The sequence below is a fragment of the Nyctereutes procyonoides genome, unplaced genomic scaffold (assembly GCF_905146905.1).
Source record: "Nyctereutes procyonoides isolate TBG_1078 unplaced genomic scaffold, NYPRO_anot_genome, whole genome shotgun sequence".
Taxonomy (NCBI): domain Eukaryota; kingdom Metazoa; phylum Chordata; class Mammalia; order Carnivora; family Canidae; genus Nyctereutes; species Nyctereutes procyonoides.
The window spans coordinates 19,518,221-19,545,693 of record NW_026575034.1 but is presented as its reverse complement, the minus strand read 5'-3'; the positions used below and the strand labels follow the sequence as shown (position 1 = coordinate 19,545,693).

Sequence of the window (27,473 nt, the reverse complement as noted above, 5' to 3'; positions counted from 1 at the left end):
GTGATTCTTCATGCTGGGTGGGTGGACAGGGCTGCCTGGAGGCAGGCAGCCAGTTAGGAGGCTCTTGCAGGAGTCTAGGGTGAGGTAATGCAGGGACAGGTGAGGCTGTGGGAGCAGATGAGATCACCTGCAGCGAGCACTGGGCGAGAAGACGATCTCTGGTCTGACTCAGCAGCACTTGGCTCCCCCGATTGCATCCTTCTCCATCCTGAACCCTCTGTTTGGTCTAGGGCAGCACTTTCCCAATTCTCCTGGCTGTTCCTCCTCAGTCCCCTTTGTTTTGTTCTTCTCCCTGATGGCTGTGTTGAAGTGTTCCAGAGAGTTCTCTGAGGCTCTTTCTTTCTTTCTTTCTTTCTTTCTTTCTTTCTTTCTTTCTTTCTTTCTTTCTTTCTTTCTTCTTCTTCTTCTTCTTCTTCTTCTTCTTCTTCTTCTTCTTCTTCTTCTCCTTCCTTCCTTCCTTCCTTCCTTTCTCTTTATTTCTCTCTCTCTGTCTCTCTCTCTCTCTCTACTATGTGGACTGCTTCATGCAGTTATTTTAGATTATATCTCTCTGCAGATGGCTCCCAAATTCTCTCCAGCCAGACTTACCTCCAAACATCAGACTCATATTTCCAAATGCCTTACTCAGCATATCTTCCTAGGTGTCCCCTTAGGGATCTTATTATTATTATTTTTTAAGGATTTTATTTCTTAGAGAGAGAGAGAAAACACAAGCAGAGGGAGGGGCAGAGGTAGAAGGAGAAGCAGGCTCCCTGATGAGCAGGGAGTCCACCATGGGCTCCGATCCCAGGACTCTGAGATCATGACCTGAGCGGAAGGCAGACTCTTAACCAACTGAGCCACCCAATCACCCCCTCCCTCTTAGGCATCTTAAACCGAACATTTCCAAAACCAATCTGATCCCCTCTTCCCCCCTAGTTGTTGCTCCTGAAGCCCTCCTCTCTGGGACTCAGGGCAAGTCATTCTGACGTCTTTCCCCCATGTCCACTCCATCAACATAGCTTGCTGGTTTTGCCTTCAACCTATATCAAGATTTGGAACATTTATCACCCATCAATTTGGTCCAAGCTACCTTCATCTCTCACCTGGATTTCCTGTGTTCACCCATGCACTGCATTCCCACCCACCCTCTCCATTTTCAGCCACAGTGTTCCTTTGTGAAAAGATATGTTAGAACCTCCTGTGCTCAAAACACTTTTCTGGGTTTCCATCTCAGAGGCAATGTGGAAGAATGGTGTGCATCCTCGGCAAGCTGCCTAAATTTTTGCTCATCGGCAAAGTGGGAGAATTCCTGAGTGGTGTGTGGGGATTATGTGAGACAGTGTTGGATAAACTCCTAGCATGGAGCTAACAGACACCTGCCTGAGAGGGGAAAGGAACACACACAGAGTCTCTACTCTGTGCCAGGCACAGCATACATATTACCTTTTAAAATCATTTTGATTATTTTTATTTTGATCACTACTACGTTTTTAAATCATTTTGATTATTTTTATTTTGATCACTACTACTTATCTACACAATTTAAACAAATACTTGTATATGATTTGTTAAAACAGCTCTTGTCTCCCCACCTACCCTCCCCATTGCTCTTCCTCAGATGCAGACTTTTTACATTTTTGAGTATTTTTATCCATATTACTGAAAAAATGGTTGTTCTCCTGCTTTATTATTATTTTTTTTTCATTATCTAGTGACTTCTGAGTCCACCCTCCAGGAGGTGTGGACTCCACTGCCTTTCCAGCCCTACTACCCCCACTGCTCACAAGCACTATCCATCCCCTACCAGGCTGCCTGCACACTTCTGGTTAGATTGCCACATGGTTTTTCACAGTATGGTCTGTGGTTACTTTTTACTTTTTGGTCTCTCTGCAGTTTCTTTTGTCACTCACTTGGTTTTCTATTTTCTTATCATTGAAGTCAACAAATTCGTCACCAATCATGTAAATCTCTTTGGGTGTTCTGATGCCTGATGTGTCCTGTGATTTTCGTGTTACCAGAGAAATCTCTCCCAGAGCTTTAGAAAGCTCTCTGCCATGGACCAGCCACCCTTTTACGTTTGCTGCAGAGCTGTTGCCCTTATGTCTCCTATCACTTCTCCATGTCCCTGTGGGTTAATGTCTTTCAAAATAAATTCTTCTACCTTCGTTGCAGTGGATAGCTAAATTAGATGTTCAGGTTCAATCTGCTGCATTTACCTGATGTCTATCTTGTTTACTTTCACTGGTAACAATGCGATATAGAGGAGACTGTTGAGTCTAAAAGGGGTTAAATAACTTGTCTAAAGACCCATGGCCATTATGCCACAGAGCACATGTTTTAACTCAAGACTGTCTGGCTATGAAACCTGTGCTCTTTCTTCTTTGTCCTCTGAAAACACAGGTGTTATTGGTTGATATGGGATTTGATTGCAAACGTTGGCACTGCCATCAGTTTCCTTTGTATGTCTTCTGTCATCTTCATTTTTTTAAGTCCTGAAAATGGCTTCTTGCTCTCTTATCCCAAAGAGACAGGTCTCATATACCCCTTTAAAAAGCTGTCTCCCAAGCATAGGGATAGCAAGAGGTGTTTCTTACCCATTTAAGAGCAGCTCTGGTTTCTGAGCAATCTGTAAGTTATGGGGACAAGGCTTTGGTTGGTTGTGATACAGTGACACTTCTTTACCACCTGGTGGCCTTGTAGGGAAGGAAGAGGTGTACAAGGAGTCCAAGTTTGGTTGGTGGTGGTAGGTTGTTGCCTGAGAGTTCCTTTCCCAGGCCTTGCCTTCTACTTGGGGGCACTGTCCTCCCCCACCCCTCCACCTGGATGCAGCTGCCAAGGGAACAGGCCCTAGTGCTGGCTCAGCTGTGTCCATGGCACAGGAGGAGCAGGGGTACCAGGGACTCTGGTGCTGTTCCTGATTCCTTCCTTTGTCTGGACCATTGGCAGCCTGCCCAAAACACTTGTAGCTCTAACCACTTTTACTGAGAGAAGAGTATTTCATAGAATGGAATGGAAGTTTGCACTTCAATATGGGTAGGATAAATCAAGGTTACTTGCCCTGGACTTATCTCCATCAACAGTTCCTGCTAACACAGTATCTAAATCACCAGCCACCTGAGAGTACATCAGATAATGAGCAGCTCATTGTGGCTCACTTTCTAAATTTCAGAACCCCTAATCCTGTGCCCTGATGAGCTTCCAGGTGCCAAACTGGTGTTTGTGTGGTGTACTTCAGGTGGCTATGACACCTGTCATTTGAAACATGGCCGTCCTGTATTGGCTGGCTATATAGTTACGAGGTCATTTTCTCTCTGGCTGGTAGCAAAAAGGGTAAAGTTCGGTGGTAGTGGGTCATCGTCATGGATAAGAGGACGACGGCATCTAGAGAGGCCTGTGGGTGAAGTGAAGGGTGAATGGTATGTGGGCTACACCTTCTCTTAACATTCCCACCTCTTCTTTGTAGCTAGAGATGAGCTAGTCTCTTGGTAAGAGAAGTCGGCCTGCTCCTCCACCATCAAATGCAGGGCTCCAGTAATAGTCCAGACGTCAGAGGGAATGAAGACTGGTCTTGGCCACTAGAACAGCTGTCACTGTCCTGAACTTGTTAAGAGAACGTCATCCTCTGCTTGCACCTCTGCTTCCTGGGCTGGGGAGGGGTGTGTGTGTGCACACTCCACCGTGGAGTCCCCTGGACACACTGGGTCCTCCTCCAGTGTTGTCCACACTGTGTCCGGCCCCTGGCTGGCGGCTGACCCTCTCCTGTCATTGGTAGAGAACGTGATTCCACTTCCACTCCCTACCACCTGCTTAGAGCTTGCCCTGCTTTTCGCGTGGGCCTTTGGAGTCTTCCCTGGAATGTGGCTCTCCCCCAGCCCCTTTGGGTTGTCGCCTCTTACCTCGCTTCTCCCCAGGAGGCGTCCAGGCATTCGCCTGCTGGAGCTTTGTGCACTTAAGCTCGACATCCCTCATGAACCCAGGCTCCCAAGGGAGGGAGAGGCACTGAATACTGCTGTTGGACCTGTTTGCCTCTGAAGCCCCGAGTTCCTTAAGGGCAGTGGTTGTCCTGTTGTCCTGTGTTACTGCTAGGAGCTCCAGCCTCAACTGCAGCCCTGAGAAGAAAGTGCCTCCTAGCTGCCAGAATGGGGATGGTTGGTGACTTTGTGGCCTCCCTGTTGTGATAAGAGTGTCTGTGCTCACGGGTGGGGACTGGAGGCCTCACATCGATGGCATATTTGGGCCTTCAAACATGTACCCCACACCACTGACACCTCACAGCAGCCCTGTGACAGAGGCCTGCAGGCCGCTTCTTACCCAGGTGCCTGCCATCACCTCAGACCCAGCAGGTTTGGAACTGAGCTAATCAGCTACCCCAAACAGGTTCTGGCTTCTGAGCGCTTCCAACCTTACCGGCCCAGGCTCTTGGGGTGTAAATATGATACACCTTTGACTCACATTTCACTTCACACCACCTCCCACGGGTCCACCCAACTTGCCATTTGCCAAGTACAAACTCATCACTGGGCAGAAGGCCCGTGGGCCTCCTTTTACGGCCCTTCTGTTGCAGAGGGATGTGCCCTGGGCCCTCAGCTTGGCATCTTCTAACTTTCCTCTCCCTTCTATCCTGGTAGTAAGACCCCAAATGGGACCTGTCTGTTGCAATGTGAGATCTTTCTTCTTAAGGATGTTTAAATCGGAGACCACTCAGTTTGTTGTGTGCTGGCATCCAGACCCCTGAAGTAGTGGGTGTGATTCCCAAGCTCCTCTAATTAATTGCCCTTGTCACACTTATGTGAATTCTGTGAAAGGTTTTGACTCATCATGAGCAGCTGGATGCTCCGGTATAATCTCATCAGCCATTTTGATATTTGCCAACTCCATCCTGCCTTTACATGCTTCTCTACCTTTCCACCCTGCTCTGCCTAGAATAGCATTCTCCCCTTTGTCTTCTGAGAAAGCTTCTACTCATCCTTCAAGACCCAAGGAAGCTACATACCTGCCCCAGTCAGCATACCCCCAGTGGCTTCATAATTATTTGTGTATACTTTTGTCTTCACTAGACTACGTGGTCCATGGGGGAAGGGACTAGGTCTGTTTTATCGTTATCTCCTCAGCATCCAGCACAGGAGGGTTTAGGGAATGTTGGTGGGATAGACCTACCCATTTACTCATAAACTTCCTCATGCCAGGCACCATGCTAGGCACTGGGCACACACGGGGTGAACAGGGTAGACAGGATCCCCCTGCCTCCCTGGGGTGGGTGAGCAAGGCCAGTTAGCAAGGAATCAAGGACATGGATCAGATACTTTGGAACTGCTGTGCTTCAAAGGGGCTGCTGTAGATGGAGGTGTGCAAGGAAGGCCTCTCTCTGGAAGACACATGGGAGCTGAAGGGAGCTGAACCCTGGAAGATGAGAATAAATTAACCATGGAGGGAGCTGGGAAAGCACACTGAGGGCTGAGGGGGTGGCAGGTGTAAGGTTGCAGTGGTGAAGGTCTTGGAGTGTGTTGGGGGGGAGGGGCAGACAGGAGATCAATGCTGCTGGAACATGAACAATGGGGTTGGCCTGGCCGGATCCTACACTGCCTCTTTCATGGATCACAGTGAGCAAGCAGTTTGGATTTTTCTTTGGGAGTAGTAGGAAGTCCTCAGAGGGAAGTATTTCAGATCTTCAGCATCTCTGAATAGGTGGGAATGTGCTGATTATTGGCCTGTTTCTGGTTCCCCTCCCCCGTTTCTGGTACTTCTTCTTTCATCACTACCACCCCCACCCTGACGCTAAGCTTGCTTCCATCCAGATCCTGAGATATGCACACCCAGTTTGGGGTTTCCAGCCATCCAGGCTGCTCTTCTCAGCAGGGGCAACTCTCTTCTTTGCTGCAGCTTTGCCGGCTCCTGCCACAGCCCCAAGGTGCCAATGAGGCTCCCACCCCCTCCGCAAACTCCGGTTCTCATTCCCCAGTCGATTGTGCAATGGTTCTAGGCCTGCTGAAGCCCAGTGCCTGTTCCCAAACCTTCCTTGGCCTTTGCTCCTATGAATCACCACCCTCCCCCTCCAACACGCATCATTGCTTATCTCTCTTTGCCATGCCTAGGGGAACCAGCCTCTTGGACTTACCTGGGTTCTCCCTCCCTGAGCCTACCCTATTGAGCTTAAAGTCTCTCATCCAGTGAGCTGTCCTGGCACAAATACATCCTGAGATGATTGCCTCACTTCAAAAACAAAAACGAAAACAGCTAGCATATATTGAGCACTTGCTATCTATAAGGGAATGTACTAAGTATTTTCTATGAAATATTAAATCCTCATTTAATCATGACCTGGACCTGGTGAGTTAAGTGCTGGTATTTTCCCCCTTTTACAAATGAGGATGCGGAGGCTCAGAGATCACAGAATAAATGGCAGAGCAATGTTCAAGCCCAGACTATTTGAACTGCTACTGCCTGGTCCAGTCCCCTGTGATTCTTTGTGGTCCTAAAATTTTTATCCACACCATCCCCAAAGCCACTTTTCTGTGGCTGTTCAGTTTACTTTCTTCTCTTTGAAAGTCCAGCTTCCCAGGGAACATGAGCCAAGGATACCCTCGAGATTCTCTGTTTCCTGGCCTGTGCCACCCGTGGAGGAGCCAGGCCTCTGTTCTCCATGGCACTTAGGCCCATTGGGCATATGCATGGGTTTTGCTGATGGAGAAAACAACAACTCCTGCCTCCAGTTTATAGACGTGAACTAGAGATTACAAATACTGTTGTAAGTCTGTCCCTGCCACCCAGGGAGTGGGTGGGAAGCAAAGCAAGAAGAATGAGAAGAGGCTGCAGGAAGACAGTGTAGCTAAAAGACCTTTTGTAGAGGCAGAGTTGTCTAGAGGTGGAACCAACTGCCATCTTCCCCATTAGACAGGAGACTCAGCATTGGGGGAGTGGCTGGACTGAGTGTGCTTGGAGAAGCTCTCCAGTCCCAAGGAGATGGGATGCTGCTCCTTGCATGGTGTTGGGTAGAGTAGAAGTAAAATGGTAAGAGGAAGTGCTCCAGGTTCTTGGGACAGAACTCTCCCCACGACAGTGTGCCGGCAGCCTTCCTAGGCCAGGCCCCTTTTTGACATCCGAGAAGTGAAAGTGGTAGTGGAGGTCTCAGCCTGGACCGTGTCTACCCAACCCATTGCAGGTGCAGGACAAATGCAGCTGGAAGACAGCTGTGTGCCTGCCCAGACTGTCTTGATCCCCTCTGTTGGAGGGCACGTCCTTTTGAGTCACTTTTCCTGACTTGTAGGGGAGCTGCCCCAGTGCTCTCTGTAAATCTTCTGGAACTTGGGACCCTAATGGTGGCTCCTAATTTCAGAAGTGAGTGGGATCATATACTAAAGGTTCATGGAGATGGAGTTCTTGTCTCCCTCTACAGATGTCAGAATCAGGGGCGGGGGTGCGGTTGCGTCCTAGGATTCTTGTGAGACTGTGCTGCGTGATGAAAAGGAGGGTTTGAGGTCTTGCATGCATGGTGTGGACCTTTCTGTAACTTTTCCTTTGTTTTGTGCTTGAATTTTCAGTAAGAGAAGGAGAAGACTGAGGGGAAAGGCATCATGGCTTCTGATGCCAGTCATGCACTGGAAGCTGCCCTGGAGCAAATGGATGGGATCATCGCAGGTACAGTCAGGGAGACCTCACAACTGTGGCTTGCGCCCTCTGCCCTTGAGAAACTGTTTTCTCGCATTTGACTTTTCTTTCTGGCACAGCAAGAAGCCCCTCGGTAGATTTATTTTATTGTGCATGCCATCTCTTTCTTTAGTTTAGACTTGTAGAATTCTTTGAATCCTGGCATGAGGTTAGGTCTGCCGAGACAGTGTGGGCACAGCGGATGTTAGCATGTATCAAACCGTGGCCCAGCATGGGTCCTGGATGTAAGGAGGTTTGGCTGCAATAGGGTTACCTTTACTGCAAATTTGCCAGAGCACATTATGGCTTATCACAGTCCAGCTGAAACGAAACTCCAAGTCTGGCAACTTTTCCACCCTCGTGCACTTGTCGACTCCCTTCCCCAGCTGGTCTCCAGTATGTTTGGGAATTGGGAGGCAGTTTGGTATTGATTCACCTCATCACCTAAAGAATGTTCTTGGAGCACCTGGGTGGTTCAGTCGGTTAAGCATCTGACTCTTGATTTTGGCTCAAAAGCATCAGACTCCGTGCTCAACAGTGAGTCTGCCTGAGGATTCTATTCTCTCTCTCCCTCTCCTGCTGCCCCTTCTGCTCATGCGCGCACTCTCTCTCTCTCGCTCGCTCTCTGTCTCTCTCAAATAAATAAATCTTAAAAAAAAAAATCTCCCTTATTGGGCAGCCCGGGTGGCTCGGCAGTTTAGCGCCTGCCTTCAGCCCAGGGCGTGATCCTGAAGACCTGGGGTCGAGTCCTGCGTTGGGCTACCTGTGTGGAGCCTGCTTCTCCCTCTGTCTGTGTCTCTGCCCCCCCCTTTCTTTGTGTCCCATGAATAAATAAATAAAATCTAAAAAAAATCTTTTAAAGAAAATGTCCCTTATGCCATATTGTGTCTTACCTATCATAACTGACTTAACATTCACATTAGTCAGTTAGCAATATTCCCTAGAAAAGATCCAGCAAAACTGGTTAATTGGAAAGGACTGCCAGTGGGCTATTTGGGCTAATTAACTCTTTGATTGGGGGAACCCAATCAATACGGACTGATTAGAATAAACCTGTCATTGAAAATCTTTCCTGAAGGTCTCAGGTCCTCTTTCTGTCCTGACCTGATAATAAGTCAGTGGCCTTATTTGCCATGCTGGGTGTGCTTCTTTGGGCCCTGGCTCTTTATTGTGTGGAGCTTCTGCTGGAGGAAGCCAGGGAGGCAGGCTTGGGCTAAGTGTGGCTAAAGCCCAGGATGTACATGGGTACCTGATACTGCCATTTGCCAGACATTTGCTTCACTTTCCACCCTGAAGAGAGAATCTGACTCACTGAGGCTTCTGGGTGTTGGTGCCCAGGGTGGGGTTGGGGGTGGCATTGTGTGTTGAAGATTCTTCATGTTCTTGGTGGGACTGTAACATGTTCTGTCATCTGTCAGGCTCTTAATTTCTCAGTGAACAGAATAGCTCTTGGGAGGCCTGACTAATGCTTTTCAGAGGCTCTATAGGTTGGGATGTCCTGTTCTAGGTTAGGGACTCCAAAGCCCCACTGAGAGGCAACAGTCAAGAGCATGGATTAGCTAGCAGTGCTTTTATACAGTCTCGTCTGGAAGCTGCCAGGGGCTCATGTGCATTGAGATCAGAGCCACAGGGACACCTGGGTGGCCCAGTGGTTGAGCATCTGCCTTTGGCTCAGGTCATGATCCCAGGGTCCTGGGATCAAGTCATGCATCAGGCTCCCCACGAGAAGCCTGCTTCTCCCTCTCCCTATGTCTCTGCCTCTCTCTCTGTCTCTCATGAATAAATAAATAAATAAAACTTAAAAAAAAATAAAAGAGGTCAGAGCCAGGGTCAGACTCTCAAACCTTAGAGCTCTTGTATGGCTGTGAAGGCTGAATGGACACTTCCTAAAGAAGACAGCTAGCATGGGGTCAGTTCTCTTCCTGCCTCCCAATTTCTCCACATTGGCATTCCTAAAATGATGAAGCCACTGGCGAAGTGCCCTATTGCAGAGAGCTGTATGTGACCCTCAGGGCCTTGCCTTAACACAGGATCTGCAGGTGAGGATCTGGACAAGGATGAAAGGCCTCCGTCATGGGTTGTACAGAACCCAGGAGGCCCATCCTTCTGCCTTTTCAGCACAAAGTTCTCCCTTCTTCTTTCTTTTCCTTCATCCTCCTCCCTAGTTGAACCCTCTTTAGGCTGCGGTGACTGGAACAGGTGTGAGAGTTTTGTAGCAAGGCAATCTAAGACATCCCAAGGCATTCTTTGCCAGTTGGTCAATTGGTTCAGGAGGAGCTCCTGGAGCCAGGCTGCTTGGCTCAAATCCTTGCTCTACAACAAACTCTTGACCCAACCAGGCCTCAGTTTTCTCATATTTAGAATGGGAATGATAGTAGAACCCACCTTCGAGGGTTGCTATTTTTATACACATAAGGTGCCAAGAACAGTACCTGGCACATTGTAAGCACTATAAAATGTTGGCTTCTGATAAATTAATGAGGGATAAGAAATCTTTATTATGGTACATCTTCTCTAGGGACACTGTAGAGTTCTGATTTATTCAGGACCTTGTCTCACCCATTTGAATTCTGTGCCTTTCATTGTATAAGACTTGTGCATGCGTTGCTAGACTTCCCTCGGGCCTGCAAGATTCATGCATAGTCTTCTGAGGTCTCTGCCCTGCTCCTGGCTCTTTATGGGCTCTTCCACACAGCAGCAGAGCAATCCTTAAAACGTACATCAAATCACAGCATTCCTCTCTCCAGAGCACATCAATGGCTTCCCATCTTGGGATAAAATCTGAAGTCAACACAGCTGGCACTTCTAGCTGCCATCTGGCCTTTGGCCACCTTTATGGCCACCCTTCCTATCACTTTCCTCCCACCTTCTTGCTTTAGCCTGCGCACCAACTGTCTTAGGACCTTTGTGCTTGCTGCCCTCCACCTTTGCTGGAATGCCATCCTCCAGATACCCTCAGATCTGATCTCTGCCAAAATGTTGCCACATCAGAGGGGTCTTCCCTGACCTTCTTTAATTGGCCTCCTCCCCCTCCCATCACTCTGTTCTCATATCCTGTTTATATTTCTTTATAGCACTGATCACCACCTGACCTATTACATTCACTTTTGTCTCTTGGTGTATCATCGGCCTCCTGCACCAGGTTGTAAGTTCCATGAGGACAGATGCTTTGCCGCTCCATCTCCAGCACCTCGGTTGGTCTACAGCACGTATTAGGTGTTTAATAAGTACTCGTCACATGCACATTTTATTTACTTTTGTGAATAGGTTCTCTTTCTCGTTGGTTTGGGGCCAGTTGTTCATTTCTATATGTATCTTCTCTGGCTGTGCACTGAACTTTTTTTATTATTTTTTCTGGTACCTTTCACTGATTCTTCTGGAAAAACAAATCACTAATATTTTTTTTTCAAATCACTAATTTTTTTTTGAAGATTTGGTGATTGGCCTGTCCTGTGAACCATCTCTCAAGTAGTAATTGGCTCACACAGACATTTGACAGGAGCTATTTGGCAGATAATTGAACATTGAGGTAATTAGTGAGTGTCTGGAGGGTATACACTCTACACTATTTGTGATGACAAGAATGATAATTATTGAATGCCTTTGTGCAAGATGCTCTTCCACAAGATTATTAACACCCTCCCAATATCTGAGGTGGCTGGGCCAAACTGGACCAAAGAGCTTAAGAGTTTTTAAGGTTGTTGATGTGGACCAGGGAGATAGGACTATTGGGGTTTGAATCCCAGCTCCATCACTTAGGACTGACTGGCTGTGGGATCTTTAGGCAAATGGTTTAATCCCTATCTGAGCTCACTTTCCTCATATATAAAATAATGGTATTTATACTCATCTCCTAGTACTGGGAGGATTAAATTAATGCAGATAAGGCACATATTAAGTGTTCAGTCGGTAAGTTACTGTTTTGTCGAGATTGGTACTGACGTTAGGATTTTCACAACCCAAGGTTACAGTGCTGGTAAATGTCAGGATTTTTAGTCCAGGGCCATCTGAGTCTCTTCCTGGCTGCTGTCATGCCTGCATTGGTTTTATGATGATGTGCTATAGAGCCCTGGGAGCTCTGTGGGGCCATCTACAGAGAAGAGTTAACTGGGAGAGGGGTCAAAATCTGGTTTTGCTCCCAATCCTCTAGCCAGAGTGACTTTGCTCTCATATCTCTTACATATCAGACTTCCAAGTAAGGGTTCCTTTGCTGAAAGGGTGGCAGCCAAGAGAAAGTTTGAAAACTGTGTTACCACATCATGATGCCACAAATCCTGCAGAAATGACATTGTTATGTGAATATCTATATCGTCCTTTCTGTATTTCTATTTTCCTATTATTTTGAATGATTGCTTTTGCATCTATTAAGGTGCTCAAATGAGTACTCAGGGACTGTATTCTCTCACTTTCTGAAGACACAATTACCACTTATTTCAAATGGAGGAAATTTTTACTGGCTTCCTACACACCCCACAGAGCAATCATTGATGCAAAAACAACACGGATTCCTCCTAAAACGGACACAGTTCCTTCAATAATGATGATTCATAGTTGTAACACTTCAGAACAAGGGATTTCCCTTTATTAATTACTCTGTACTATGATAGGTTCAGGTTCATTTTCTGAAACTCTCCAAAAAGAGTACACTTAGGACATGTGATATCAATATTTATGTAATTAAGTCTTTAATGCAAAAAAAAAAAAGTCTCCTTCCTCTAAATCAATGTAAACAATGCAAGCAATCAGGATATTATCACTTAAACAACCAGGCCAGGGATACTCTGAGAGGACATCCTGACGCACACATGCCAGATATGCTCCATGGCATGATGACCTTTATCTCAAGGCACTTAGTGGCTCTGGAGGTGTGAGGAAAAGAAATGCATTGATGGCAGAAACAGGACTAGTAAATGAAACTCCTTATAAGGTTGAATTATTGAAACCTGAATGAGTGTTTCCTGGGTGTGATTGTACTTAATCGGAACCTCAAAATTCTGTACTAGAAAGTTGGAAAGAGGTGACTTTAAAGACCACGGAACCTTTGTCAAAATGATTTGTTTCTAGTACAAAAGACCATTGTTGTTAGCTTCCAGTACAGTGTTAACCTTTACTCTTGCTCCTGATTAATCCCAGTGATTTGGTCTGCACATAATACCATAATTGAATTACACTGTTGACAATTGAAATTGAACTATATATTGCTCAAGTACATCCCTCTGGATAACCCAGAGCAACTGCCACATATTGTCATTTTGCATGAAGCGTAATTTGTGGGCTAACAGGTTCAGTGGCTGCTGTGTGAGGCCATTTCTGTAGTAGTACCAGAGAACCCCGTGGTCAGGACACAGAGGACCACTTATTCCTCTTCATTGTGGTAGAAGTTCATTCAAGCAGTCATCTGCAAGCTGTACCCATCAGTAAGGAATAGGCAAAAGGAGCCTGTTTTATGACAGTTAAAAAAAGGTTGCTCTGGACCTCTCTGCTAACTCTGATTCGTGTCTTGGTGTTTTTGCCTTTTTTTTTTTTTTTTTTTTTTTCAGATTTAGAGTTGGAGCAGAGAAAGTTCTGGTCAAGGTTGAGATTATTCACACATTCCCAAAAAGTCTTCAAAATGAGAAAATCCTGCAAGTCTCTTCCTGCCTTATACCCCCATTAAGATCCTGACCTATTCCACAAAAGCTAAAACCCACAGAGAGGTGGTTTGTGTTCCTGTTCAGATCTTCGGTTGTAAGACTAATTCTCTATTTTTATACTGAAGCATAATTACTCAATAGCTCAGGGTGTACATTTCACTCAACTTTTTATACCAAATTCTGTGTGAATGGTCAACATGGAATATTGGGGGCTGTTGAAAACAGAGGCTTAATTTTATTAGCAGTAGCCAGTTATTTATTCAAGCATGATGTTAATAAAATAGGCATAATTCTGAAAAAAAAAATGACTTCAGGCTGCTGATAAGTCCATGCACTGAACATGCTCAGTTAATTGGTCTTGTGCAAGCCTTCTCTGAGGTGGGTCAGCATATAGCAGTCATCAGTAAGTGGGGCAGAACCAAAACTTGCCTGTTTCTCATTCAGGACTCAGATTGAGAGTGCTCGGCTTTCAATATGACCCAGAGACAGTCAGAATGGAAGTTTGGAGATGTCCAATGGGCTGAGATATCAAAAACGATTCTTTGCGTAAAGAGATCAGAATGGCCCATGGTGGCAAGCACTGTTCAACAGACATCATTTTGATTTTTCCCCTCACTGGCAGAGCTCTCCTCCAAAACTTTAGGGCTACATAGCCTCATTTTCTATTCTCTAAAAGAGTTTGAGTAAAACTGGGATGATCATTTCTTCCTTATGTATTTGCTACAGTTGTATAGGAATTGACCTATGAAACCAAGGTGGACCTGGTGTTTTCTCAGTGAAAGATTTTCTTTTCTTCATAGTTATAAACAATGTCTTAAATTCTCAGTTGAGTTTTGGTAAGTTATAGCTATCTAAAAATTTGTGCATTTTACTGAGATCTTTAATTTTGTTTCTTGGGTTTTTTAAAATAGATTTCATTTATTTATTTGAGAGAGAGAGAACACCCTCTTGCATGCTAGCCGAGGGAGGAGCAGAGGGGGAGGGAGAAAAGAGGGAAAGAATCCTGAGCAGATTCCTCACCTGACAGGGAGCCCATCATAGGGCTGAGATCATGACCTGAGCCAAAGCCAAGAGTCAGATGCTTAACTGGCTCTACCATCCAGGTGCCTGTGGGTCTTTAATTTTGTTAATATAAATATGGCTATCATAGATTTTTAAAAATATTTATTTGAGAGAGAGAATGCATGTGCATGCTCCTGAGTAGGGGGCGGGGCAGAGGGAGAGAGAGAATCTCAAGCAGACTCTCTGCTGAGCACAGAGCCCTCTTGTGGCTGGATCTCACAACCCTGGGATAATGACCTGAACCAAAATCAAGAGCAGTCACTTAACCTAGGCTCTCTGGTTATCATATTTTTTTAAAGATCTGCTACACTTCTTGTATCTCTGTTTATATTTCTAATATTACTTAATTGTACCCTCTGTTTTCTTTTATCTTGCCAGAGTTATCTTTTTTTTTTTTTTTTGAGAGAGAGAGAGAGCGCACATGAAGGGAGGGAGGGGAAGAAAGAAAGAAAGATAATTTGAAGCCAGCTCCTTGCCAAGCACAGAACCAACACAGGGCTCTTACAACCCTGAGATCATGACCTGAGCCAAAACCAAGAGTTGATGCTTAACTGGCTGAGCACCCAGGTGCCTCTTGCCGGAGTTATCTTTTTTATGACTATTTTCAAAGAAGTGAGTTTTGCCTTTGCTGATTAATCTCCATTATATGTGTATGGTATGTTTTTATACATTATTTTATTCTGTAAATATATAAATATGTAGATCTATATATCTATATCTATCTATTGGTCCAGATTCTCCAGAGAAACAAAAGCAATAGGGTGTGTGTGTGTGTAGAGAAAGAAATTTCTAAGATATTCGTTGATTGATTGATTTTAAGGAATTGGCTCATGTAATTATGGAAACTAGCAAGTCCAAAATCTACAGGATAGGCCATAAGGCTGGAGATCCAGGGAAGAGCCAATGTTGCATGCCAATGTGACGTCTTCCTTTTGGTTATTATTTTCTTGGTATTGTCCTTCCATCCTTTTTCAGTCACAGGCTTTCATTGTTCTTTTGATTTAGATGTAGCTTTTGCCAGTGGGATACAGATGTGTTTTCACTTTTTAGCCAACTTACAATATCTGTCTTTTCACTGGCCAGTTTAGTCTGTATACATTTATTTTGACAACTCATCTGACCAATTTCCAACTCTCTTGTCTGATTTCTACTTGTCTCACACTTTCTGTGCTTCTTTCCTTTTTTTTTTTATTATTGTTTTAAAATATCGAATTATTTGTATGTGATCTAGTTTTAAGGCCCAGTTTCCTCCTGTGGGATAGACTCCTCCAGTTGACAGAGGGTATTTCTCTTTTCTATCCTGGCTTTGTGCAGAGGTCTCCCATGTGCCTGTCCCTTTGCTCAGGCCTAAGCTTTGTCCCCTGTCCCCCTCAAATGACCTGTGGCCCAGGCGTTAGGCCATCAGGGAATTGGCAGGATGTAAGGGCAAACACCAGCTCAGATGCTCTCTTAACTCCGAGGTTTTGAGCTCTGAAGATTTCTGATAGTTCAGTTGCTTAAAAGAGTGTGTGTACATGGGTATTTTTAAAAATTTTGGGGTGTTCTTAGAGGGTTTTCTCTGTATGACTAGTCTGCCCCTGCCTGCCTTATTGCTACTCTAATGCTGTCACCTTCCTTGGCTCACTGTCCCCTTCTTCTATCTTCAGAGCCAACAGTGGCAGCTCAAGTCCTCAGCTCATGTCCCTTGGGACCCAGTCTTCTGCCTCCCTTTTCTTATTTAAGAACTCAGCTGATTAACAATACAGGATAACTTCCTCATCTCAAAATTCTGGACCTTAATCACATCCATAAAGTCCCTTTCACTATGTGAGGTAACACATAGATGCCATGATTTAGGACATGGATATCTTTGGGGAGATACTATTCTGTCTACCACAATAATTGTTAAATAGCATCCCATTTTTCCCTTTCTTATTACTTTTTAAAAAAGATTTTATTCATTCATTCGTGACAGAGATGCAGGTAGCGGGAACAGCAGGTTCCCCGTGGGGAGCCTGATGTGGAACTCAATCCCAGGACCCTGCAATCATGCTCTGAGTCAAAGGTAGACACTCAACCACTGAGTCACCCAGGTGTCCCTTCCTTCCTTAGTTTTAAACCAATTAAGGAATAGACAAAGGGGTCAGACAGAGACCAAAACAGCGGCTTTATCGTTAGTTGTACTGATTAGGCAAGTTAGCTTGAGCTGAGGCCACAATCGGGATCTTGAATACCAGACATCCTACACACACTTACACCGTAAATTGAATTGCAGACTACAGACCACCACTCTGTAGAGGCAGAGCTGGTCTCAGAAACTTCCCTGGAGGGCAGTGCTCATATCCAAGGATAGGCAGCTCTCAAGAGAGGCCCTTCTGTAAGCTCTCTGGCCAGAGATGTGTTCCTCCTTTGAGGAAAAGTTGCATGAGGGGAGGCAGGGGCAAGGCCACAAATGTGGCCTTAGTGGCAGCCACCCTCCCCTCCCACAGAAATATGGAGACAGGAATAGGTCCCCCTAATAGCGATTCTGGAGTCTTGTTGAGACTTCCTGTGTGGCTGGAGTCGATGGTCTGTTTTCTTTTTTAGTCTGAATGGGACGCACAATATTACATTGGTTTCACCTGTATAATGTAGTGATTCAACAAGTTTATACAGATGCTGTGTTCACCGCAGGTGTAGCTACCATCTGTTCCCAGACGTCTCTATTACAACATCATTGACTCTATTCTTTATGCTGAGCTTTTAAATATCCTGGTGACTTATACCATAACGGGAAGCCTGTATCTCCCCCTCCCCTTCCCCCATTTTGTCCATCTCCCCAACCCCCTTCCCTCTGGCAACCATCAGCTTGTTGTCTCTATTTATAGGTTTGGTTCTGCTTTTTGTTTCTTTGTTCATTTGTGTGTGTGGGGGGGTTGTTTGTTTTTTGGGAGTTTTTCAGATTTTTTTAGATTCCACAGTAGAATGAAATCATACAATATTTGTCTTTCTCCATCTGATTTATTTCATTTAGCATAATACCCTCTAGGTCCATCCATGTTGTCCCAAATGGCATGATCTCGTCCTTTTTAATGAATTCATGTGATATTAATATATCACATTTTCCTTATCCATTCATTTATACCTGGACACTTGGGTTGCTTGTGTCTTGTAAATATCTTGGCTCTTGTAAATAATGTTGTAATAAACACAGCAGTGCATGTATCTTTTTTTTAATTGTTTAAAAAGATTTTATTTATTTATTCATGAGAGACATGGAGAAAGAGAGAGGCAGAGACACAGGCAGAGGGAGAAGCAGGCTCCATGCAGGGAGCCCGACGTGTGGGACTCGATCCCTGGACTCCAGGATCAGGCCCTGGGCTGAAGGCGGTGCTAAACTGCTGAGCCACCCGGGCTGCCCTAGTTCTTTGATATTATTAAGAGAGACATGCAGGAGACACACAAAACATTATGACACTGAATGACTGAAATATATTAAAAAAGACACAGTGAAGGACTCCATATATTAAAGCATTGGGTCCAACTATTAAAAACCCTGGACTCCAGGATCCCGCCCTGGGCCGAAGGCAGGTGCTAAACTGCTGAGCCACCCAGGGATCCCCCTGCGTATATCTTTTTAAGTAGTGTTTTTGTTTCTTTGGGTAAATACCCAGTGGTGGAATTATTGGATCATATGGTATTTCTATTTCTAATTTTTGGAGGAAACTCCATACTGTTTTCCACCATGACTATAGCAATTTATATTCCTGCCAACAGTGTATGGGGGTTTGTTTTTCTCCACATCCCCACCAACACTTGTTGTTTCTTGTCTTTTTTTTTTATTTTAGTCCCTCCAACATGTCTATGGGTAGTTTTGATGAAAATGCTTCACATGTGCTTTAACACAGTGTGCCACCTCTAGCTGATTGGGGCAGGGTTCTCTGTCCTTTGTTATTCTGATACATCACCATTTTATTTGTTATTTCCTTTTGGGTCTGCTTGATCTGTCATTTTCCAGGTTAGATGTCACTGTGTGCTATCTTATTTACACACCATGGGGTTTGGTTTTTAAAATTTGTGGTTAGGATTTGTGTGTCCAGGTTCATCAGTGAGAAGGCCTGGAATTCCCTGGGTGGTACTCAGGACTGCTGAGTTCTATGTACGGTTCCCATCTATGGGCTGTGCTGGCAGGTTCTTCTTATTGAGTATGCTGGGAGCAGTCCCTAATCACACTTAAACAAAATAGAGTACAATTATTCAGTTCTTGAAGGTTTGACAGAACTTGTGAAAACATTTGGCCTGATACATTTTTTTTAAGATTTCTTTTTATTTATTCATGAGAGATACAGAGAGAGACAGAGACATAGGCAGAGGGAGAGGCAGGCTCCCTGTGGGGAACCCAATGCAGGACTCGATCCCAGGACCCTGGGATCAGGGCCTGAGCTGAAGGTAGACCCTGAACCACTGAGCCACCCAGGTGCCCCTGGTCTGATATTTTCTTTGAAAAAAAATTTAAGTTATGGTTCAGATGTTTCAAATGACAATTTAAATAGTTTTTTACAGGACTATTCAGGTGATTTTTTTGTTTTTATTGTTTTATCCAGTGATTTTGTATATGAGTGTGTGACTGTTTTTAATAGTTGGACCCAATGCTTTAATATATGGAGTCCTTCGCTGTGTCTTTTAAAATATATTTCAGTCATTCAGTGTCATAATGTTTTGTGTGTCTCCTGCATATCTCTCTCAATAATATCAAAGAACTAGGGCAGCTCGGGTGGCTCAGTGGTTTAGCGCTGCCGCCTTCAGCCCAGGGCCTGATCCTGGACCTGGGATCGAGTCCCACGTCGGGCTCCCGGCATGGAGCCTGCTTCTCCCTCTGCCTGTGTCTCTGCCTCTCTGTTTCTCATGAATAAATAAATAAAATCTTTAAAAAAAAAAGAACTAGATTTTTTTCTATTCAAATTTTTTAGTTTAAATAGGTGAGTTTAATGCATTTATAATTAACGGGTATACAGATGTGTTAATACTTATGTCTCTGTTTTAACTTTTTTTAAAACTTATTTTTGGTTTTGCCTTACTGGCCTCTCTTTAATCTCTGTTGAAAAGTTCAATATCTATTTCTAGTCTTTTAATGCTCATGTTTCTATTTTCAACTTACCTCCTTACCATGAAGGCTAAAGATAAGTATCTTTAAAGAAGGGGAATTCTTCATCATTAATACCTGACTCTCAGAATGCCTTGATTTCTACCATTGCCCCACTGTCCACATTATTTTTGTATAGGATTTTAGTATCTTCTTGATTCGTATCCTTCAAATTATTGTGACTTTTAATTGACAGTATTTATTTTAACAAAAAATTTTAACAACTTCTCCAACATAATTGGTTGTTCCATCCCACACCTTTTTGTTTGGTGCAATTTCCTTCTTCATGAAGTAGATCCTTTAAAATTCCATCAGTCCATTGCATGAGTCGCCATCTGAAAAATGTCCTTATTTTATTCTTAATCTTGAGTAACAGCTTCTCTTGTGCAGGTTACAGGTTGTAAATGATATTTTGTGGTCATTGGGATTTATTGCCCGTGAGAAATCTCTTGACAAAGTAACTGTAGAATATCTCTGTCTTTTATCTCTAGTTGCTTTTAAACTTCCTCTTTATCTTTGGTGTTCTTGAGTTTCACCGTGTGGTTTCTGGGGTGGGTGAGTTTTGATATGTCTCCTTTTGGGGATTCAGTGTGTGTCTTCAAAATGAGACAACTCAAATTTTCAACTGTGAAAAATCCATAGTGGTTTTCTGTTTGTTGCCTCTTGTTCCCTCTGTATGCCAGCTCTTTCCACCTTCCACTCCCATAATTCTCTTGTCTGTTCTTCAACCTGTCACTTAGAAATAAAGTGTTGCATTCTTTGTTTTGGTTTCCACTCATTTCTTTTTCAAATTTTCCTGTTCTTTCTCATGCCTTTTCTTATTCTTTCATTAAGGTTTTTATTTCTTCCTTTTCCCCTTTAATGATGTAAGACATACTGTATATGCTCCAGTAGACAAGCATTCCAAAATAGACAAATACGTACTCCTATTAATTGGTTGGTTTAGACTCATGTGTATTTATGAGTACTCATGTAAAATATATTTATTAATTTCTTGTCTCAGCACATTTTTTAATTTTTTTATAAATTTATTTTTATTGGTGTTCAATTGCCAACATATAGAATAATACCCAGTGCTCATCCCATCAAGTGCCCCACTCAGTGCCCGTGACCCATTCACCCCCACCCCCTGCCCTCCTCCCCTTCCACCACCCCTAGTTCGTTTCCCAGAGTTAGGAGTCTCTCATGTTCTGTCTCCCTCCCTGATATTTCCCACTCATTTTTTCTTCTTTCCCCTTTATTCCCTTTCACTATTTTTTATATTCCCCAAATGAATGAGACCATATAATGTTTGTCCTTCTCCGATTGACTTACTTCACTCAGCATAATACCGTCCAGTTCCATCCACATCGAAGCAAATGGTGGGTATTTGTCATTTCTAATGGCTGAGTAATATTCCCTTGTATACATAAACCACATCTTCTTTATCCATTCATCTTTTGATGGACACTGAGGCTTCTTCAACAGTTTGGCTGTTGTGGACATTGCTGCTAGAAACATCGGGGTGCAGGTGTCCCGGCGTTTCATTGCCTCTGTATCTTTGGGGTAAATCCCCAGCAGTGCAATTGCTGGGTCGTAGGGCAGGTCTATTTTTAACTCTTTGAGGAACCTCCACACAGTTTTCCAGAGTGGCTGCACCAGTTCACATTCCCATCAACAGTGAAGGAGGGTTCCCCTTTCTCCACATCCTCTCCAACATTTGTGGTTTCCTGTTTTGTTAATTTTCCCCATTCTCACTGGTGTGAGGTGGGATCTCATTGTGGTTTTGATTTGTATTTCCCTGATAGCAAGTGATGCGGAGCATTTTCTCATGTGCTTGTGTCTCAGCACATTTTTAACAGTTTTATTCAAGCATTATGTTTATCTCCAACATGCTATTTCTATCATTATGAATGCTACCTTTTGAATACTTTTAGCATTCCAGAGCAGTTGTAGAGTGTTTTGGGATGTTGATAAAATGTAAGTCCATGTTTGTAGGGCCAAGAAGGACATAAGAGTCTGCATTTCCACCGAGCTCCCGAGTGCTGCTGCTGCTGATGTGTACCACACTTTTAAGTGGCAGAGTCTTAGAAAACATTATTTTAAAGTTGTTTTAAATAAAGCACTTTTAAAATTCATATGTGATATTGTCATCAGATATTTCATCTTATGCCCAAGAACCCCCATTTAAATGATTAAAGATCATTTAGAACAATTTTAGTTCCAATATAGTTAACATACAGTATTATATTAGTTTCAAATGTACAATAATAGTGATTCAACACTTCCATACATCACCTGGTGCTCATCATGATAAGTGTACTCTTAATCCCCACCACCTGTTTTACCCATTCCTTTCCCCCATCCCTTCCCCCACCCCCACCTTCCCTCTGGTAACCACTGGGTTGTTCTCTATAGTTGTCTTTTTTTTTTTTTTTTTGGTTTGTCTCTTCTTTGTTTATTTGTTTTGTTTCTTAAATTCCACATATTAATGAAATCATATGGTATTGGTCTTTCTCTGAATGACGTATTTCACTTAGCACTATACTTTTTAGATATATCCATGTTGTTGCAAATGGTAAGATTCCATTATTTTCTTCTTTTTTTGTGGCTGAGTAATATATCATTATATCGATCTCACATTTTCTTTATCCATTCAACTGTTGATGGACACTGGGGCTCTTTCCATAATTTGGCTATTGCAAATAATGCTGCAAAAAACATAAGAGTGCATCTGTCTTTTTGAATTAGTTTTTCATAGTCTTTGGGCAAATACCCAGTAGTGGAATTACTGGATCCTATGGTAATTCTATTTTTAATTTTTCAAAGACCCTCCATACTGTTTCCCACAGTTGCTGTCCCTGTGGGTCAATGCCTGAAGGTTCCTTTTTCTCCACATTCTTGCTAATACTTGCTGGTTCTTGTGTTTTTCAATTTAACCATTCTGACCAGTGTGAGGTGTCATCTCATTGTGGTTTTGATTTGCATTTCCCTGATGATGTTTGATGTTGAACATCTTTTTGTGTGTCTATTGGCCATCTGGATGTCTTTGAAGAAATGTCCATTCATGTCTTCTGCCCATTTTTAATTGGATTATTTGGGATTTTTGGTGTTAAGTTATAGAAGTTTTTTATATATGGATACTAACCCTCTATTGGATATGTCATTTGCATATATCTTCTCCCATTAAGTAGGTTGTCTTTTAGTTCTGTTGACTGTTTTCTTTGCTGTGCAGAAGCTTTTTATTTTGATGTAGTCCCGATAGCTTATTTTTCCTTTTGTTTCCCTTGCCTCAGGAGACATATCTAGAAAACTGTTGCCATGGTCGATGTCAAAGAGGTTAACTGCCTGCGTTCTCTAGGATTTTTATGGTTTCAGGCCTCACATTTAGGTCTTTAATCCATTTTGAGTTTATTTTTGTGTATGGTGTAAGAAAGTGGTCCAGTTTCATTCTTCTGCATGTAGCTGTCCGGTTTTCCCAGCACCATTTGTTGAAGAGACTGTCTTCCCATTGTATATTCTTATCTCCTTTGTCAAAGACCAATTGGCCATTTAATCATGTGTTTATTTCTGGGCTTTCTATTCTGTCCTATTGGTTTATGTGTCTATTTTAGTGCCAGTACCATTACTGTTTTGATTACTACAGCTGTGTAGTATAACTTGAAGTCTGGGATTGTGGTACTTCCAGCTTTGTTCTTTTTCAAGATCACTTTGGCTATTCGTCTTTTGTGGTTCCATACAAATATTTTAGGATTATTCTAGTTCTGTGAAAAAAGCTACTGGTATTTTGATAGGGATTACATTAAATCTCTAGATTGCTTCGGGTAGTATGGACATTTTCACAATATTTGTTCTTCCAATCCATGAGCATGGAATGCCTTTCCATTTCTTTGTGTTGTCTTCAATTTTTTTCATCAATGCTCTGTAGTTTTGAGAATACAAATCTTTCACCTCCTTGGATAAGTTATGCGTTTTATTTTTAATTTTTTGGTGCAGTTTTAAATATGATTGTCTTTTTAATTTCTCTGTTTCATTATGAATGTATAGAAATGCAACAGGTTTCTGTATATTGATATTGTATCCTGCAATCTTACTGTATTCACTTATCACTTATTCTAGTGGTTTTTTTGTGGAGTTTTTATGATTTTTCTATATAGTATTATACCATCTGCAAATAGGACAGATTTACTTATTACTAATTTGAATTCCTTGATTTCTTTTTATTGTCTGATTGCTGTGGCTAGGACTTCCAGTACTATGTTGAATAAAAGTGGCAAGGGTAGATGTCTCTGTCTGTTTCCTGACCTTAGGGGAAAAGCTCTCAGTTTTTCATGACTGGGTATGATGTTAGCTATGGATTTTTCATGTATGGCCTTTATTATGTTGAGGTATATTCCTTCTAAACCTACTCTGTTGAGGGTTATCATGAATAGATGTTGTACTTAGTAGAATGCTTTTTCAGCATTTTTGAGATGATCATAAGATTTTTATCCTTTCTCTTACTGATGTGATGTATCACATGTGATGTGATGTATGTGATGTTAATTTGTGAACATTGAACCAGCCTTACATCCTAGGAATATATCCCATTTGATCATGGTGAATGATTTTTTAAAATATATTGTTAGATTTGGTTTCCTAATATTTTTTTTTGAGGACTTTTGCATCTCTCAGAGATATTGGCCTGTAGTTCTCTTTTTTTGTAGTGTCTCTATCTGGTTTCAGTATCAGGGTAATACTGACCTCATAGGATTAATTTGGAAGCTTTTTTCCTCTTTTATTTTTTTTGGAGTAGTTTGAGAAGAATAGGTATTAATTTTAATTAATTTTGGTAGAATTTACCCATGAAGCCATCTGGTCCTGGACTTTTGCTTGTAGAGAGTTTTGTTGTTGTTGCTGAGAGCTTTTTTGATTACTGATTCAGTTTCATTACTGGTAATCAGTCTGTTCAAATTTTCTATTTTTTCCTGATTCAGGTTTTGGAGGTTATATGTTCCTAGGAATTTATCTATTTCTTCTAGGTTGTCCAGTTTGGTGGCATACGATTTTTCATAATATGCTCTTATAATCCTTTGTATTTCCCTGTGTCGGTTGATATTTCTCCTCTTTCATTTCTGATTTTGAGTCCTTCTCTCTCTCTCTGTCTCTCTCTCTCTCTCTCTTTTGATGGGTCTGGCTAAATAAAGGTTTATTAATATTATTGATCTTCTCAAAGAACCAGTTCCTGATTTCATTGTTCTATTAGTTTCTATTTTGTCTATTTCTGCTCTAATCTTATTATTTACTTCCTTCTACTGGGTTTGCATTTTGTTTGTTGTTGTTGACTCCTTTAGGTGTAAGATTAGTTTGTTTATTTTTTAAAAAGATTTATTTATTTATTTATTTATGATAGGGAGCATTAGTGAGCACAAGTGGGGAGAGGGGCAGAGGGAGAGAGAGAAGCAGGCTCTCTGCTGAGCAGGGAGCCTGTCACAGGGTTCGATCTCAGGATCCTGGGATAATACCTGAGCTGAAGATAGACACTTAACTGACTGAGCCACCCAGGTATCCCAATTAGATTGTTTGAGATTTTTCTTGCTTCTTGAAATAGGCCTGTATTGCTATAAACTTCCCTCTTAGAACAGCTTTTGCTGCATCCCAAAGATTGTGTACTATTGTATTGTCATTTGTCTCCATGTCTTTTTAAATTTCCTCTTTGAGTTCTTGGTTGACCCATTCATGGTTTAGTAGCATGTTATTTAATCTCCATGTATTTGTGTATCTTCTCAGACCTTTTCTTGCGGTTGATTTCTAGTTTCAGAGTGTTGCAGTTGGCAAAGATGCCTGGTATGACTTCAGTGCTTTTAAATTTGTTGAGACTTGTTTTGTGACCTAATAAGTGATCTATTCTGGAAAATGTTCCATATGCACTTGAAAAGAATGTGTATGCTGCTGTTTTAAGATGGAATGTTCTGAATATACGTTAGTTCCATCTGGTCCAAGATGTCATTCAGAGTCACTGTTTCCTTGATGATTTAGCCATTGATGTAAGTAGGGTGTTAACATCCTCTATTATTATTATATTACTCTCAATTACTCCCTTTATGTTTGCTATTAGCTGCTTTGTGTATTTGGGCACTCTCATGTTGAGTGCATAAATATTTACAACTGTTATATCGTCTTGTTGGATTGATCCCTTAATTATTATAATGTCCTACTTTTTCTCTTGTTACAGTCTTTGTTTTAAAGTCCATTTTCCCCAACATAAGTATCACTACCAAGGCTTTCTTTTCACTTCCATTTGCATCATAAATGCTTTTGTATCCCACACTTTCAATCTGCATGTGTCTGTAGGTCTAAAATGAGTCTCCTGTAGGTAGCATATAGATGGATCTTGTTTTTTATCCATTCCGTCACCCTATGTCTTTTGTTTGGAGTGTTTAGTCCATTTATATTCAAAGTAATTATTGTTTGGTATGTACTTATTGCCATTTTGTTACCTGTTTTGTGGTTGTTTTTGTAATTCATCTCTGTCCTTTATTTTCTTGCTCTTTTCTCACAGTTTGCTGGCTTTCTTTGCTAATATACTTGGATTCTTTTTATTTTTTGCATATCTGTTAGCAGTGTTTAATTTGTGATTAACATCTCACGTATATATAGCACTGTCTGTACTAAGTTTTTTTTTTAAGATTTTATTTATTTATTCATGAAAGACAGAGAGAGAGGCGGAGACACAGGCAGAGGGAGAAGCAGGCTTCATTCAGAGAGCCTGATGTGGGACTCCTGGGACTCCAGGATCACGCCCTGGGCTGAAGACAGGTGCTAAACCGTTGAGCCACCCAGGTGTCCCAAGTCTGTACTAAGTTGATGGCCGATTAAGTTCAAACCTATTAAAAGATCATTTTTTTTAAAGTTTATCTTTCATATAAGTATTTCTGAACTGTAAAATATGTACTTCGTATAAGTGAAGATAGGACTGTTTGTTCCTGCCTAAAAGATCAGTAGCTTGAAACAGCAGTTTGTTTCTTGTTCATATTCTAAGTTTTCCCTAGATCTACTGGGAGCTCTGGGCCCTGGCATCATCACTCTTGGACATGGGCTGGTTCAGCCTCCACCATTGCCAGAGGCCAGAGCAGGTAGAAAAGATATGAGGAATTATGTATGTACTGTTTCTTAAAGACTTTCATTTTTATTGGCCAAAGGAAGTCATGTGGCCTTAAGTAACTTCAAGGGTCAAATGCATAGTCCCACACTATGAGCTCAAGTAGAGAACCAAAGCCTATATAAATAACCCTAATTATTACCTCCTAGCTACTTCCTTGCTTTTGAAAGTGATCATTAAAAGGCTTTCAATAAAATCCTGTGCTTGCATTTTATGTGGTCTTATTTCCTCTAACAATTCCTAAATCTGTATTATGCCTTAGTTTTGTATCCTTAAAATAAAGATTCCCAGGTGACCTCCCTAAACATCAAATTTTAGTATTGGCTGTGGTGATTTGCTGGTGCACTGGTTTCAACTTAGGCTGTACATTAAAATCATCTGGGGAGCTTTTTTTTTCCTCCCAGGTCACACCTCAGACCAATTAGAACATCTGGAGGTGGGACCCAAGCATCTGTAGTTTGTAAAATTCAATATGCGATAAAATTGAAACCCTTTGTGCTAATCTGTCTTCCTCAAAGAATGCTTTGTTGTTCAAAATAAAGTACCAGAGTGCCCCCAGAGAGAAACAGTTTTATTAGGGTTTGAATATAAGGTGAATTACTCAATTACTCTTTTCTGAGAAGTAATTTGGGGAACAACACCTTGTCTCTTTTATGTTTTGTGTTAGATGTTATGTTACCATCTCTATTATCTTGTTCCTTTATCCTCAAATATGAGGGCATTTATTTTCTTTTCTTCTTTGTTGTATCTGGTAGTTCTATTTTGATTTGTTTCCCTCCGTGGTGGTATTTTTTCCATAGGAGGTAATCATCTGAAGGGAATATGTGGCATATTGAATATTCTGGGTGATTTTTGCCTTTGCTAGTGCTGGGCCCTGGGAGTTTCACCATTCTGGACTATTTTGTGAGCCTATGTGTTGATGTAAATTGAA

The 27,473-nt window shown here is 42.3% G+C and overlaps 1 protein-coding gene across 4 annotated transcripts in view; it reads left to right on the top strand.

Annotated features, from left to right (window-relative positions):
• The window catches only part of PPFIBP2 (PPFIA binding protein 2), a 146,546-nt gene that overhangs the window by 25,689 nt on the left and 93,384 nt on the right, over positions 1–27,473 (top strand). For 3 of the 4 annotated variants that reach the window (XM_055317818.1, XM_055317811.1, XM_055317812.1), the window contains exon 2: positions 7,521–7,617. In XM_055317818.1, coding sequence (XP_055173793.1) covers positions 7,554–7,617 — 64 coding nt within the window. In that variant the 5' untranslated portion in view covers positions 7,521–7,553. Of the gene's footprint in view, positions 1–7,520; positions 7,618–27,473 lie in introns of those variants that run through there. The other variant, XM_055317815.1, reaches the window with a different exon arrangement.